General features: G+C 57.2%; 1 protein-coding gene across 7 annotated transcripts in view; it reads left to right on the top strand.

Moving 5' to 3' along the window:
• The window catches only part of PLA2G6 (phospholipase A2 group VI), a 57,370-nt gene that overhangs the window by 26,077 nt on the left and 17,381 nt on the right, over positions 1–13,912 (top strand). For 5 of the 7 annotated variants that reach the window (XM_053226780.1, XM_053226781.1, XM_053226778.1 and 2 more), the window contains 8 exons: positions 681–864; positions 1,727–1,914; positions 4,289–4,385; positions 5,743–5,925; positions 10,143–10,251; positions 11,455–11,619; positions 12,455–12,502; positions 13,521–13,599. In XM_053226780.1, coding sequence (XP_053082755.1) covers positions 681–864; positions 1,727–1,914; positions 4,289–4,385; positions 5,743–5,925; positions 10,143–10,251; positions 11,455–11,619; positions 12,455–12,502; positions 13,521–13,599 — 1,053 coding nt within the window. The remainder of the gene's footprint in view (positions 1–680; positions 865–1,726; positions 1,915–4,288; positions 4,386–5,742; positions 5,926–10,142; positions 10,252–11,454; positions 11,620–12,454; positions 12,503–13,520; positions 13,600–13,912) is intronic. The other 2 variants (XM_053226779.1, XM_053226783.1) reach the window with 2 other exon arrangements.

Here is a 13,912-nt window from a genome sequence, read left to right as displayed (position 1 = left end):
TGGCCTGTGCAAGGTCAGTCCGCTGGAGACGGCCGAAGAGGCCTCAGATCCTTGCATCTCCTTCCAAGGATCCGGGTGCCCTCCTGGTGGCTGGACCGCTTTCTTGCATATGGCCCCTCAGCCAACACTTCCGTCAGTGGAAGTGACCCCCAAGAGGGACCATGTGGGCCCCGCCGCAGGACTCCGGCTAGCCTGCTTGCCCTGAGGTGACCGCAGCTCGTTTCAGCTCCCAGGCCCTAGGCTCAAAACTCCTCACTGCCCTTTACAGCCTACGGACCTGTTCTTGCACACCATCATGGTGTTTCACTTCCCAGTGCTTCTGTCCATTTCCTAGGGCGGGCGCAGCTGCTGTTATTGTTATCTTTTCGTAGGTAAGGATATTGAAGCCCCGAGAGATTAAGCCAGTTGCCCGAGGTTAATGAGATTGCTGCCTTCCGACCCTCTCTACCCCACCCTGCCTGCCTCCCACTTCAGGCTGGCGTGGGCCTAGGACGCGTGTCTCGTACGGATGTGCCACTGAACAACTGATAAGATCATGTCAGCCACAAATAAGTGGTTTGAACCAGGCAGCCTGAGCATGGCGTGAATGCCCCTGAGCTCCAAGCCCACTTCCCTCTTCTGCACTTGAGTTTCTCAGCACCCCTCCCTCCTTCCCTCCCCCCCGCCCCCCCCCCCCACAGCTGTGCCAATAGCAGGGAGAATGAGGAGGGCTGTACCCCCCTGCACCTGGCCTGCCGCAAGGGCGACGGGGAGATCCTGGCGGAGCTGGTACAGTACTGCCATGCCCAGATGGACGTCACAGACAACAACGGAGAGACTGCCTTTCATTACGCCGTCCAGGGGGACAATTCCCAGGTGCTGCAGGTGAGCAGGGGTGATCGGTGCTGGCCACACCCCACTGTCCCCACTTGGCCCCGAGCTCCTTCCTGGAGGGTGTACCTTCTCCTCCCTTCCCTCCTCCTGCTCGCCAAGGAGAGACACATCCTTGGTCACTGTACTCTGACCACCCTCGGGAGGTCCTCCAACCCAGGAAATGAAATCAGAGGTCCAGTCCAGCCAGTCAGTTTAGTTCAGCTTGTCCCAAGCACCCACCGAGCCTGACCCTGGGCTGGGTGAATTCATTTCAGCCTTTCCTGGAGGGGCTCATGGTCCGGTGGGACCAGATCTCCAGTGCCCATCCCTGGGAACAACCCCCTTTTAAGTTTCTTAATTCAGAAAAAATTTTTTATTTAATTTTTTTTAATGTTCATTGACTTTTGAGAGACAGAGAGAGAGAGACAGAGACAGAGTGCAAGCAGGGGAGGGGCAGAGAGAGAGGGAGACACAGAATCCAAAGCAGGCTCCAGGCTCCGAGCCGTCAGCACGGAGCCCGACGTGGGGCTCGAACCCGCGAGCCGTGAGATCGTGACCTGAGCCGAAGTCGGACACCTAGCCAATTGAGCCATCCAGGCACCCCCAGGAATTTTTCCCACAAGCCACAGCAATGGCGGCCCAGCCCCCCAGCCGGCTGGCACAGACAGCTTCCTGTTTGCCTCCAAACCTCCTTTCTCCGGGGCTTCCCTTAACGTTCCTACCCGGGTTATAATCCTACCCGTGTTATCTCATCGGCAGACGTCCCTTCCCCTCAAGTCTCGGCGGAGGGGGTTGGCCCGGAGGGTGTTGGGGAGGGTCACGCAGGGGGCTTGCCTCTGTCAGGCCCCAGCCCACCCCAGTGTCCCTCTGTCAGCTCCTAGGGAAGAACGCTTCGGCTGGCCTGAACCGGGTGAACAACCAAGGGCAGACCCCACTGCACCTGGCCTGCCAGATGGGGAAGGAAGAGATGGTCCGAGTACTGTTACTCTGTAACGCTCGGTGCAACATCGTGGGGCCCAGTGGCTACCCCATCCACGCAGCCATGAAGTTCTCCCATAAGGGGTAAGACCGCCCCCCCACCCCCCCCCACCCCCGTTGGCTGGCTCTCTAGCTCTGACATCTCTTGTCCTCACGCCCAAGTGAGCAGTGGCTTCCCCAGGCTCATTAGATGTGTATCAGATGCTGGTGCCCAGGGCCGGCCTGGCACGAACAGAGTGCTCGATGAACGTGTAGCAGGTGTGAATCTCCATCCAGAAAGTCAGCTGTGCAAAGAGCAGAGCTTTCAGATGTTTTCCGTAACGCACCTTAATTTCTGGCCACGAACCTCCCTCTCCCAAACTGGAGAAGAACGATCCAAATCCTCCCCGGGGCTCCTCCCCTTTCCACCTCCCCCAGGTGGTCCTCCTGGGCTGGAGTCCCACGCAGCCCCAGGGAGGGGCCCACCCGACCTGGGTCCTCTTGCACCCAAGCCCACCAGCCCGATCCGAACCCCTTCCTGGCTGCAGTGCTGCCCTGTGGCTTCTGCAGCTTCCTGGCTCAAGGCCCAGGAATGCTTGGCAAGGTGTCCCAGAGCCCCATCTGCCCCATCTTTCCTGGCTGGTGGCACCGTTGGGTGGCAGGTACCAGGCGCATGCCGTGGGGAGCCCCAGACCAATCTGGGGCTTCTTCCCTTCTCCCGAGACCTGGGAAACCCTGTTCTCGGGAAGATTCTCCATGTGGAGTGTGGGTATGTGTGTATGCGTTGGGGGGGGGGGTGAGAAAAGAGAGGAATATCTTAAAATGTGGCCCAGTGGGAACGCTGTCTGGAATGGCTGACTGAATGAATGAACGAGGCAGTCGGTCCCACAGTCCGGACACTGTGCTAGGTGCTGGCCTTAGACGGAAAAGAAAGCAGCTCTGGGACAGGAGACACAGAGGTCACCCGGTCCTTCTGGGCTGTGCTAAACAGGCAGGGGGAAGAGGAGAGAGGGCTGCATGCACATGGGGCGGGGGCAAGCCTGGCTGTCCCTCAGGCTCTTCCTCTTCTGGAGTCTGCCCCCACCGTGCCGGCCCCTCTGGCGACGCCATCCCCTCAAAGGTCTGGTCCAAGCTTGGGCCAGCCCCCCTTGCCATGTCCTCCCCAGCACAGCCAAGATGGAGAACTTCCAGAACGACCTGACCAAACGGTTGGAGACAGTACTGACACCTCACCCCCAGGGGTCAGGTTCCCCGGGGGCAGGTTGCATCTGGAACGGGCACGGGTGGTGGGTGAGGCCGTGTCATAGCTGAGACGTAGCATGGCGGCCTCCCTCTTGCTCAGCTCAGCCTCCCCAAGCCTTGCTGTCCAGGGACCTGGAATTGCCCACGTTGTGCCTTCCTTGGACACCCCTAGCCGCATTCCTCTCTCCCCTGCCAGGCCTCCCCTGTGGGGCTGGCAGAGATCGCAAAGGGTCGTCACACATTAGACAACGCAGGGAGCCTCACACCTCGGGCGTGCCTGACTCCTGCCACAGCCGCGTCCTCCCAGGGCCCCGGCGGGGCCATCCCTCTGCCAGCGCGCGGCAACTGGTGGCAGCGACCACAGGTGTCAGGGCCACAGAGAGGGGTTCCGTCCCCGCTCCCATCTGGGAGCCCCTCCGCTGTTAGCGTCAACTCGGCTGACCTTCACAGAGCCAGGTTGGGGCCAGGGACTCGACTTTTCACTTTGCCAGCTGTCTTCAAGGGTCGTTAGTGTTGTAGCACGTATCAGAATTCCCTGCCCTTTTAAGGCAGAGTAATATACGGACGGACCACATTTTGTTTTCCCCTCCATCTGTTGACGGGCACTTGGGTTGTCTCCCCTTTTGGCCAGTGTTGCTAGGAATGTGGGGGAACGAGTATCTGTCTGAGTCCCTGCTTTCCGTTCCTTTGGCTGTACACCTGGGAGTGGGGAGTCACTGCAGCCTTAATTGCTGTGCCTGTGCTTCCTGCAGGACGCAGGTCACTGCGTGAAACAGCAGGAGCGGAGGGAGGGCCAGGGGATGGAGGGCGACCGCGTGCCAGGCGCAGAAATGAAATGTCTTCTCTCCCTCAACCCCCACGAGTCCGGCTAGGACCGCGCCCGTGTTGCAGACGGCCTCAGCCACTTTCCAGAGATCACCAGGGAGGAGGCTGGGGCTTGACCCTAAAGCCAGCACCAGTGAGAGTGATCATGGCCGATTGCTGCCATCAGGGAAGGCTTCCTGGAGGCGGGGGCTAGAGCTGTGTATAGGGGCTCAGGATACCCTGGACATACCACAGTACACGTGCTGGTTGGTTTTGTTGCAACTTTATTTGCAGGAACTCTTCTTCCCCAGTGGTTGAAGCCCCCAAGTCGTGGCCTTTTCCAGACATCCCCAGGCCACCTCCCACCATCCCCGGGCCACCTCCCACCATCCCATGGCCTTCTATACTGCCCCTTGGCTCCTTTTCCCCCTAGGTGTGCTGAAATGATCATCAGCATGGACAGCAGCCAGATCCACAGCAAAGACCCTCGCTATGGAGCCAGCCCCCTCCACTGGGCCAAGAACGCAGAGGTAGGCAGAGTCTGAGGGTGAGTGGTGGGGGGGAGGGGGCAGGGGGCAGGGTCCCAGGGCCCCATGTTCCTCAGCTGCCTGCGGGAAGGAGGTCCCTGAGATGATTCTGGGGGGTTGATCTCATAGTGGTCCCGCAGGCTTTGCTGCTCGCAGGCTCAGGGCCCTGTCTGTGGGTTCTTTGTGTATGAATTGGGGGTCCTATGGCCTGGCTTTGGAGGCGTGAAATCAGCGAGGTGACGTGTGAGAAAAGGCTTCATAAAGTGCCAAACAGAAGTTGGTGCTGGTACTGGCTGTGCCCACAGAGAGCCTGGTGGCGCAGTGATTCCACGGGCCGCCCCTAAGCCAAGCTCCATGCCCCTGGGAGGGTGGAGGCCTCTGGTCCCTCACCTCCAGGAAACACAGCTCAACAGGGCCCTGGATGCCCCAGAGATTGTGGTCCGTTGTGACGGGCCAGGAGGGAGGAGATTGCCAACTTCTGCAGGGTACCTCCTTCCTGCCCTGAGCTAGACGCCAAGTCCGGCCTTTCGTGTTCAAGTGTACGAGTTGTCATTCGTTGTCACCTCTCTGTGAGGTAGGGACTTGCATTTCTAGTGCCACAGAAAACTGAGGTCCAGAGGGTGTGACGGCCTACCCAAGCTCCCAGGGCTGGGAGGAAGTAAGGCTGAGCTGTGGGCTCAGGACTGACCGGTTCCAAAGGCCACGCCCCTCGCCCCCGTCCCAGGCTCCCAAGGCCACGCCCCTCCCCAGGTCCCAGGCTCCCAAGGCCACGCCCCTCCCCAGGTCCCAGGCTCCCAAGGCCACGCCCCTCCCCAGGCCCCAGGCTCCCAAGGCCACGCCCCTCCCCAGGTCCCAGGCTCCCAAGGCCACGCCCCTCCTCCCCAGGTCCCAGGCTCCCAAGGCCACGCCCCTCGCCCCGTCCCAGGCTCCCAAGGCCACGCCCCTCCCCGTGTCCCAGGCTCCCCAGGGCAGTGGGGCGTGCAGGGGCGGGTGTCGCCAAGGCCCAGGGAGTGGCCAGACTTTGGCAGGATCCCAGGGAAGGTCACAGGGAGCAGGGCAAGTTGTGGGTCTTTGCTGAGATGCGTGGGGTCCCGTTAGTTCCAGGAAAGGACCCGGGAACCTCTTAAATCAGCCAGCACAAATCAGCTCTTTGTCCTCTAGCGTCCTGCTGATGATGTGGGAGCCAAGATGTAGGGCCACCCCCAGAACTGGGGCCTGCCACCTGAGTTCTTGTTGCTAGTGCTTTCCGGAGGCCCGATACCTGACGGCTGCTCAGGGCGGCAGTGGCAGCCCCCAGGTGTCGCCGGCCCCTGCTGCCCTTAGTGACCGCCTCCTTGGGCGCGGACCCTTTCTCCCGCAGATGGCCCGCATGCTGCTGAAGCGGGGCTGCGACGTGAACGGCACCAGCAGCTCGGGGAACACAGCCCTGCATGTGGCCGTGATGCGCAACCGCTTGGACTGTGTCATGGCCTTGCTGACCTACGGGGCCAACGCCAACGCCCGCGGAGAGCACGGCAACACGCCGCTGCACTTGGCCATGTCGGTGAGCCTGCGGGGGGGGGGTGGGGGGTGCTACCCGTCGCTCCCTCCCTTGACACCCTCTTCCTTTCCCCGCCTCTCAGAATCTTCTTACCTGCCTACACTCCATTCAGACCTGCCTTCCCCCTTAGGAACCTTCCGTGTCCCCCTTTCAGCCCAGAGTGTCGTCTCCTTCCTCTATGCCCCTGTCCCTCTGGCTCCCGCGTCCCCCATGTGACGAGTGCATGGTGCGATGGCTCTGGCTACCCGCTGTGGCCTTGGGCAAGTCACATCACGTCTGTCAGCCTCCATTTCCTCATCTGGAAACTGGGGTGTCGGTACTGGCTGCGGAGTGAGCGGTGGATGCTTGGTAACCCCAGGAGGAATGTCCAGACGACACATGTGGTACCTAGCACCAGTGGGCAACCCTCAGATGTCACTTCTCCTCTCCTGCATTAGGGAAAAATACCCGTCTGCATACTGTTTCTATCTCCTTGGGGGGGCTGTAAGTTCCTGGGAGGCAGGGTCTGCTTGTACATCTCCGTGGCCCATGGTAGGTGTTGGCCGCGGCTTTTGGTTTATTATAGAGCAGAGTTCCCCCCTCCAGTCTGGATAGACAACTGGAGTATGAACATAAGGAATACAGGGAAGGGACTCTTACTACGTTACGGATGTGTGTGTGTTCCCATTCCGTAGCAATACCGTGTATACATAAGTATGTTCAACAGATTTCCAAGTGATGGAGTTGGAGAGGCATCTGGGACTCTAAAAGTAGATTTGGGGCACCTGGGTGGCTCAGTTGGTAAAGCATCCGACTTCGGCTCAGGTCATGATCTCACGGTTCGTGGGTTCGAGCCCCGCGTCGGGCTCCGTGCTGACAGCTCGGAGCCTGGAGCCTGCTTCGGATTCTGTGTCTCCCTGTCTCTCTGCCCCTCCCCTGCTCATGCTCTGTCTCTCTCAGTCTCTCAAAAATAAGTAAATGTTAGAAAAAATTTTAAAGATGTAGATTTAGGGCAAACTCAAAGACATCCTGTTTTATAGCAAAGGCCATCACTGTGGTGGAGACACTGTTACCCTGGGAGGTGGAAACTGTAAATAAAACCGTGGCCATTTTCAGCACTGAATGAGCCATTAGAATGATCTAGTCCATCAGTTCTCAAAATTTTGGGTCTATGTGGTCCCTTTATAGTGTTAAAAATTAATTATTGAAGATCCCAAAGATTTTTTTGTTTATATGGATTTTATCTATCTATATTTATTAGATTGGAGTTTAAACATAAGACATTTTCAAAATATTAATTCACTTACTAAAAAAATTTTTTTAATGTTTATTTTTGAGAGAGGGACAGAGCATGAGTGGGAGAAGGACAGAGAAAGAGGGGGAGGCACAGAATCCCAAGCAGGCTCCAGGCTCTGAGCTGTCAACACGGGGCCCAACACAGGGTTCGAACTCACGAACTGTGAGATCATGACCTGAGCTGAAGTCAGACGCTTACCGGACTGAGCCACCCAGGTCCCCCTCAAGATATCGATTCATTTAAAAATAACAATTCACCAATCACAAGCTAGCCAAATTAAATAACATTTTTATGCAAAACAACTTTATTTTCCAAAACAAAAAACAATCCAGAAGAGTTGGCATCCTTTTACATCTTTGTGAATCTTTTTATTGCCTGGCCTCAGAGAAGACATACTGAGCCTCCTATCTTCTGCTACATTTATTCTCTTGCAATATGTGTTGAATATATGTTGGGGGATAAGAAGAAAATCTGGCCTCCCAATGCTATGTTGGAAAAGATACAGTTGCACCTTTTCAGAGAATCATGGATATTCTTTGATGTTGCACCAAAACTGGACAAGGGTAGTTTCTGACAAGTCAGTTGCAGTGGGCAGAGCAGCCATCTCCAGGAGCTTTTCACACTTTGTTACATTAAACACTTTATTCCACTGGTATCTCTTGCACTTGGCATGGATCTCTTACCCATGCGTAATTTCCTTGGAAAATACCGGTTCACCATGTATGCGTAGAAACGGCGACCCATTTCATCAGACGCTAGCAAAACCGCACATTTGTAAATATCCCCACTGATCTCATCAGAAAAACCTTTCAGTTTGGGGAAGCCGTCAAAGCTGTCAAGCCCACTTGTGGCATATACAAGTTTTCTGGAATTGCCATTTTTGTTTGCAAGCTTGAATTTTGTCGTTGGCACAAAGTATCGTCAGACGTTTTTCTTGAAGTGCCAGGCTCACTGCGTTCATTTTTGAGAACACGTCTTCTGGATACCCAGGGCTGAACAATCGTAGTTTGTCAGTCATGGTCTCAAATAAAAATGGTGTTCCCGGGGAAAAAAATGCGTGCTTCTGCTCACAACTCCGGCAAGTTGCCGACGTGCTTTTCCTCAGGATAACAGTTGTACTCTGGTATGCCACAGAAATGCCCAGGCTTTCTCTCTATCTTACAACACAAGGACACGATGTCAAATCGTAATAAAATTCATTCTTACTGCTTCATGAAGGGCATTCCAAAGTGAGACTGGCTTTTTAATTAATTGGCTGATTTTTAAAAATGTCTTTATTTATTTTTGAGAGAGAGAGAGAGACAGAGTGCAAGCAGGGGAGGGGCACAGAGAAATGGAGATACAGAATCCAAAGCAGTCTCCAGGTTCTGAGCTGTCAGCACAGAGCCCAACGTGGGGCTCGAACTCAGGGACCATGAGATCGTGACCTGAGATGCTTAACCTATTGAGCCACCCAGGCGCCTGTTAATTGGTTGATTTTTTACTGCTAGTGAGTGGCAGAGAAGAACACCACAACGGTGTCACCGTCTTGCTATGGCACTAGGAGCTTTATCCATCATTGTTTTTATGCCATCAGTGCTAAAGTCAACACAATGCAAGAAGCAAACACCATCTTGATAGTCTTATGAAAGCAGGTTTTTTTTTTTTAATTTATTTTTAGTAATCTCTACGCCCAACCTGGGGCTCAAACTCACAACCCCAAGATCAAGAGCTGCACACTCTTCCAACTGAGCCAGCCAGAGGCCCCTGTGAAAACAGTGTGAACCTCACAAAACCCTCTAGAGGGTCTCACACGTTCGGTGGGGGGCGGGGGGGGGGGCACACGTGTCACTTTGAGGACTGCTGACATTCACTGGTTCCCATACCTCAGGAACTTGCAGACCGGCCTCACATTTTTTGGCACGTTGATGTGTCACTTGCACAATTAGTGCTTAATCATTTCTTTAAGTTGGTTTGCTTTTATTAACTTATTTTTATAAAGTTGTTATTCATTTATTTTTAGAGAGAGTGAGAGCACGTGTGTGCACCAGCCAGGAAGGGGCAGAGAGAAAGAGGGAGAGAATCCCGAGCAGGCTTCACGCTGTCGGTGCAGAGCCCAATGCTGGGCTCGATCTCACAAACCGTGAGACCATGACCTGAGCTGAAATCAAGAGTCGGCCGCTTAACCCGCTGAGCCGCCCAGGCGCCCCTAAGTTGGCCTGCTTTTAAATCTTACTTAAATTTATTTCAAAGGAGAGGTTCTGTCGCCACCGTAAGGGGTAAACCAGTGACACGAAAAGAAGGAAACCAAAACAGAAATGCATAACTAATGACTCAAGCATGCATAATCACCAGTGCCCATATAAATCCTAATGTACATGAACCACTATTTGGAAAAGTGCATTCTAGACACAAGTCTTCATTCTCCAGGCCAGGAGATCAGGCCCCAGGAAGAGGGAGGTGATAAGACCAGAGCTCGGTCTCCAGGCAGCCAGTTGATTGGCTTGTTCTGGGAAACCACGCCCCACCCTGCCCCGCCCAGCCTCCGATGTTAAATGCACAGTGCGCTTTGGAGGCAAGCTGCCCTTGGAGGTTGCCGTCAGGGAGGACGTGTGCCCAGTTACCTCCTCAGAAGTGGCACCCTAGACCTGATGGACAAGACAGCCTTCCCTTTCCCCGCTCACCCTTTGCTGCTGCTTCTGGAAGTGATCAGCAGCTGACCCTTCGGTGGCCCCGTGGCCCCTGGGGCGGGGGTCATAGATGCACTGCTTCCTTCCAGGAGCTGGTGGGGCTGGCACCTGGGGTGAGTCACTTCCAGCTTCTGCCTGGGTTATTAAACGGGTGGGGGACCTGAAGGGTTCTAGCACGTTCCGCCGAGTCGGTAGGCAGAGCGGAAGAGGCTGGCGTCCTTTTTCTCTTCCTTTCCCTGAGCCGTTGGATTTTCCCCTCACGTCATCCCCAACAGAAAGACAACGTGGAGATGATCAAGGCCCTCATTGTGTTTGGGGCAGAGGTGGATACCCCAAATGACCTCGGAGAGACTCCTGCTTTCATAGCTTCCAAGATCAGCAAACGTAAGTGCCCTGCACTCCGGTCCCAGAGTTGGGCGGGGGTGGTGGTGGTGACGCATGCACTGGGGAGGAGGGGTGGTCCCAGCAGCCCGGCACCAGCATCCTGTCCGTACCCACCCCACTTGCTCCCTGCGTAGGGTTTCCAGGAGCACCTGGGAGGCAGAGAGGGGAAGCTTCCTGTGCCCGAGCACAAGGGCCATACCCAGTAGGTGGGACCCTCCAAGGGGCTTGCCAAGCCAGTGTCCTCTTCTGTGCCGCCCTCATCCCACCTCCGGGTGCCAGGACTCGGGGGGAGGCAGGTCGGGGAGGCAGTAAGTAATTCCCGGATGGAGTCACTCGCAGGAAGAACGGTGGGTGGATGCATGCCCGCTACACGAGTGTGTGTGCACGCGGGCTTGAGGCACACACTGCATGCTCGCTTGGTGAGCCCTGGCATCAGGGCTGGAGAAAGATCATCCTCAGCAGAAGCCCGGGCCCCCTCGGGGGGTTTCAGGGAGCCGTGGAGGCTGCTGTGGGCGCACAGGTGACTGTGTGTGGGCACGTGTGTGTGTGCTACTTCCTAAAAACATCCTTTTTAGTTACCCTGTCTGTTAGATGAGGGTAAATGCCCACGGACTGGCTCGTCCCTTTTGAGCCCTGGGAGGGACTCTGCATTCGGCAGTTTTGAGAATTGCCGTACGTGCAGCCCCGACACGGGGCGCGATCCCACAAACCACAAGATCATGACTTGGGCCCAAATCACGAGTTGGACTCTTAACTGACTGAGCCACCCAGGCACCCCATTGTCGTGTTTTTTTTTGTTTTGTCTTGTTTTTTACTGTTTTTAAATTTTTGATTTCTGACTGTTCATGGTAGTTTGTAGAGATGTGTGTATGGAGGGGGGGGGGGTCCTGTTTTCTTGACCAGAAGTGAAGGGAAAGTGGGGGACCCCAAATACCCCGACCGGGTAACCTCGACCCCTTTCCAGATTCTGTGGTCGACCTCAGCACCTGCCCTGGGCCCCAGGAAGCTATTGGGCTACAGGCAACTGGAGTCAGCATGCCCTGTCAGGGTGGGGTCAGGCCTCCCGGGCGCCCGGTTCCCCCACATACCCAGGCCGCCTGGTAGATGAGAGAGGGGGCCGTGTGTGGAAAGGAGGGGCCTCTCACTTGCTTGTTGACATCATTTGTGATCCTGTGCGATCTCCCCTCCCCCAAACCTTACTAGTTGTCACCAGGAAGACGCTCTTAACTCTGCTGAAAAACGTAGGGGCCGACCACCGCCTCCCACTCACCCAAGGGGCCCCCTCGGAGCAGTGCTCCGCTGCGACACATCACTCCTTGTTCTCCCAGGAAAGATCTCAGCCCCCACCGATCAGCTTAAACAACCTAGGTAGGCCTCTTCCCTGCCACACTCCCTCCTCTCCAGCTGGTCCCCAGGCACTGGGATTGGAGCAGTCCTGATCCGAAGGAAACGGGGCCCAGGGTAGAAGTTGTTGAAAGGAACGAGGAAGGTTGGGGCAGGATTCGTCAGCCTCTGGAGGCAGCCAGCACCCGCGGAGCCCAGAGGCCTGGGGGGAGAGGGGCCCCTGGCTAATGGCCCGCAGTCCATTTCTCCTGAGATGATGTCCTGAACATGGTCTCCGGTCTGGGCATCCCCGTGGCACCTTTGGGGTGAAGACTGTCTCGGCCTCTTGTGCCCTGGGAGCTCAGGGTGGGCGGTGAGGAGTGCTGTTGGGGTCCGGCACCCCTGGCCCTCTGGCTTCAATGAGGAGTGTGTCTGCCATGCTGCTGTATCTCTGTCAGGCCTGGGGCCCGTGTGTCTGTCCCCTGCTGGCCCTTTGGTGACCTACAGGCTTTTGAACAGGGCCAGGAACCTGCATCTGCCCCTAGGTGACCTTGGTGCCCGTGGAGATGGCCCCCAAGGAGATGGGGTCCCGTCTCTGGGCTTTCTGTGGGCTGACCCAGCCACGGCCTAGACTGTGTGAGAGCCGGGTCCCCTGGATAGGGCTGTCGGCAACCAGTCCTCGGCAAGCTGGCCTTTCTCCCCGCTGCTGTGGAAGCAGACACCTGTAGCCTGGATGGCCCAGCCTAGCCAGGAGTCAGGAGAGCAGAGCCCGCGGCCACAGTTTGTCCTTCTGGCTCCTCCTCTCCGCTCCCCTGCCCGTCCCCGTCTAGGACCTGCCCCCCCTCCCAACCCCATCTTTATCTCTCAATTTTACAGGCAGGCAGTCACCCACGCCAGGCTGGATGGTGGGCCTGGGGCGCAGCGTCCGGTGGGTAATGCCCTGGGCCTGGAGGGGCTGCAGAGCCTGCCCAGCCCCGAGTTAGTTGTAGCTCTAGTGGCCTCTTCTCAGCTGCCTGCCCGAACACATGAGCCATCCTTGCCACCCTCCCCCTGGCACTCTGGCCACTGCCTCTCCTGGCCAGTCTCCGCTTGATTCGCCCACCCTCTGGCCACCCGCTCTGGTGAGGGTAGATACACTGCCTTGCAGCCTGCCTTCCTGCTTTGCTGCTTCTAGACTCTGCACAGTGGTGGGGAGGGCAGTCAGAATCCGATGGCATGGCGGTGCTGGGCCAGGCCCCCGGGGCCGGGCTGCTGGCCAGGAGGGCAGCCAGTCCATCCGGGGGGCGGGCTCGGGCCCAGAGGAGAACATGGGCAGAGGGGTGGGTGCGGCTGGTCTGAGAGGCCGCTGAGGAAAGTTCCAGACCTGGGATCAGGGCGAGCAGCCTCTGAAGAGTGGTCGGTTATCTCCCTTTGCTCATGGGTTTAAACCGAAAGGAGTGTCCTGACTCACTCCTTTTGGCTAAATGACCTTGGACGAGTTTATGTAGCCTCTTTGAGCCTCATCTGTAAATTGGAAATAAGGATTCTGGTGACGGTGGCTGTCAGCAACTCCACCTGCCCGATGCATGAGAAAGTGCTCTGTGAGCTGGAAACACCGGCCACGGAAGGGGTGCTTGTGCTCTGGGGCTTTGGGAGGAAGGCACCGCGGAGAGTCTGGGAGGTGGCCGGGCGGGGGTGAGGGATGCTTCCCAGGGCAGGGGGCCACCCTCTGCACTCGAGCCCGTTTCACCCCAAGGGGCCCGTGGCCTCTGGCCCAGCTGTGTCTTGGGACAAAGGGCCCTTCCTGGTGGCAGGGGGCAAGGTGCGCCCCCTAGGGCCAGCAGGGTGAGGGCTCAGCTCCAGATTTGCTCAGGGCCCGTGGGATTGGCGAGGGGGGGGGGTGGGGGGGGTGGGGGGGGGGCTTGGCACCTGCGTGGCCCCAGCCCACTCTGCCCTGTGCCTCGCAGAACTGCAGGACATCATGCATATCTCCCGGGCCCGGAAGCCGGCGTTCATCCTGAGCTCAATGAGGGACGAGAAGCGGACGTAAGTGGGGGAGGGAGGGAGGGGGACCGCATGCACCAGGCCTCTGTTTGGTGCCCTCCGGCAGGCTCGGGGCTGTTGTCTAGCGCATACCACAGCCCTGTGAGGTGGCTTGTGTCCTCTGTAGTTCACAGCCAACTACAACTGGGTGTTCGGAGAGCCTGGGTCTGCTCTCTCATCAGGGACCGTGCGGGCTGTGGGTTACACGATAGAGCTGGCTGCAAGCCTGTCCCGTCCCTCCTGACCTTGTGTTGGTTTGTTGGGGAAGGTCACGCAGATCCCCACTGCGATGCTGAGCCTCCTTGCCTCTGGCTCC

Source organism: Acinonyx jubatus, chromosome B4 (genome assembly GCF_027475565.1).
Source record: "Acinonyx jubatus isolate Ajub_Pintada_27869175 chromosome B4, VMU_Ajub_asm_v1.0, whole genome shotgun sequence".
NCBI classification, from domain to species: Eukaryota; Metazoa; Chordata; class Mammalia; order Carnivora; family Felidae; genus Acinonyx; species Acinonyx jubatus.
This window is presented reverse-complemented; position numbering and strand designations above follow the sequence as displayed.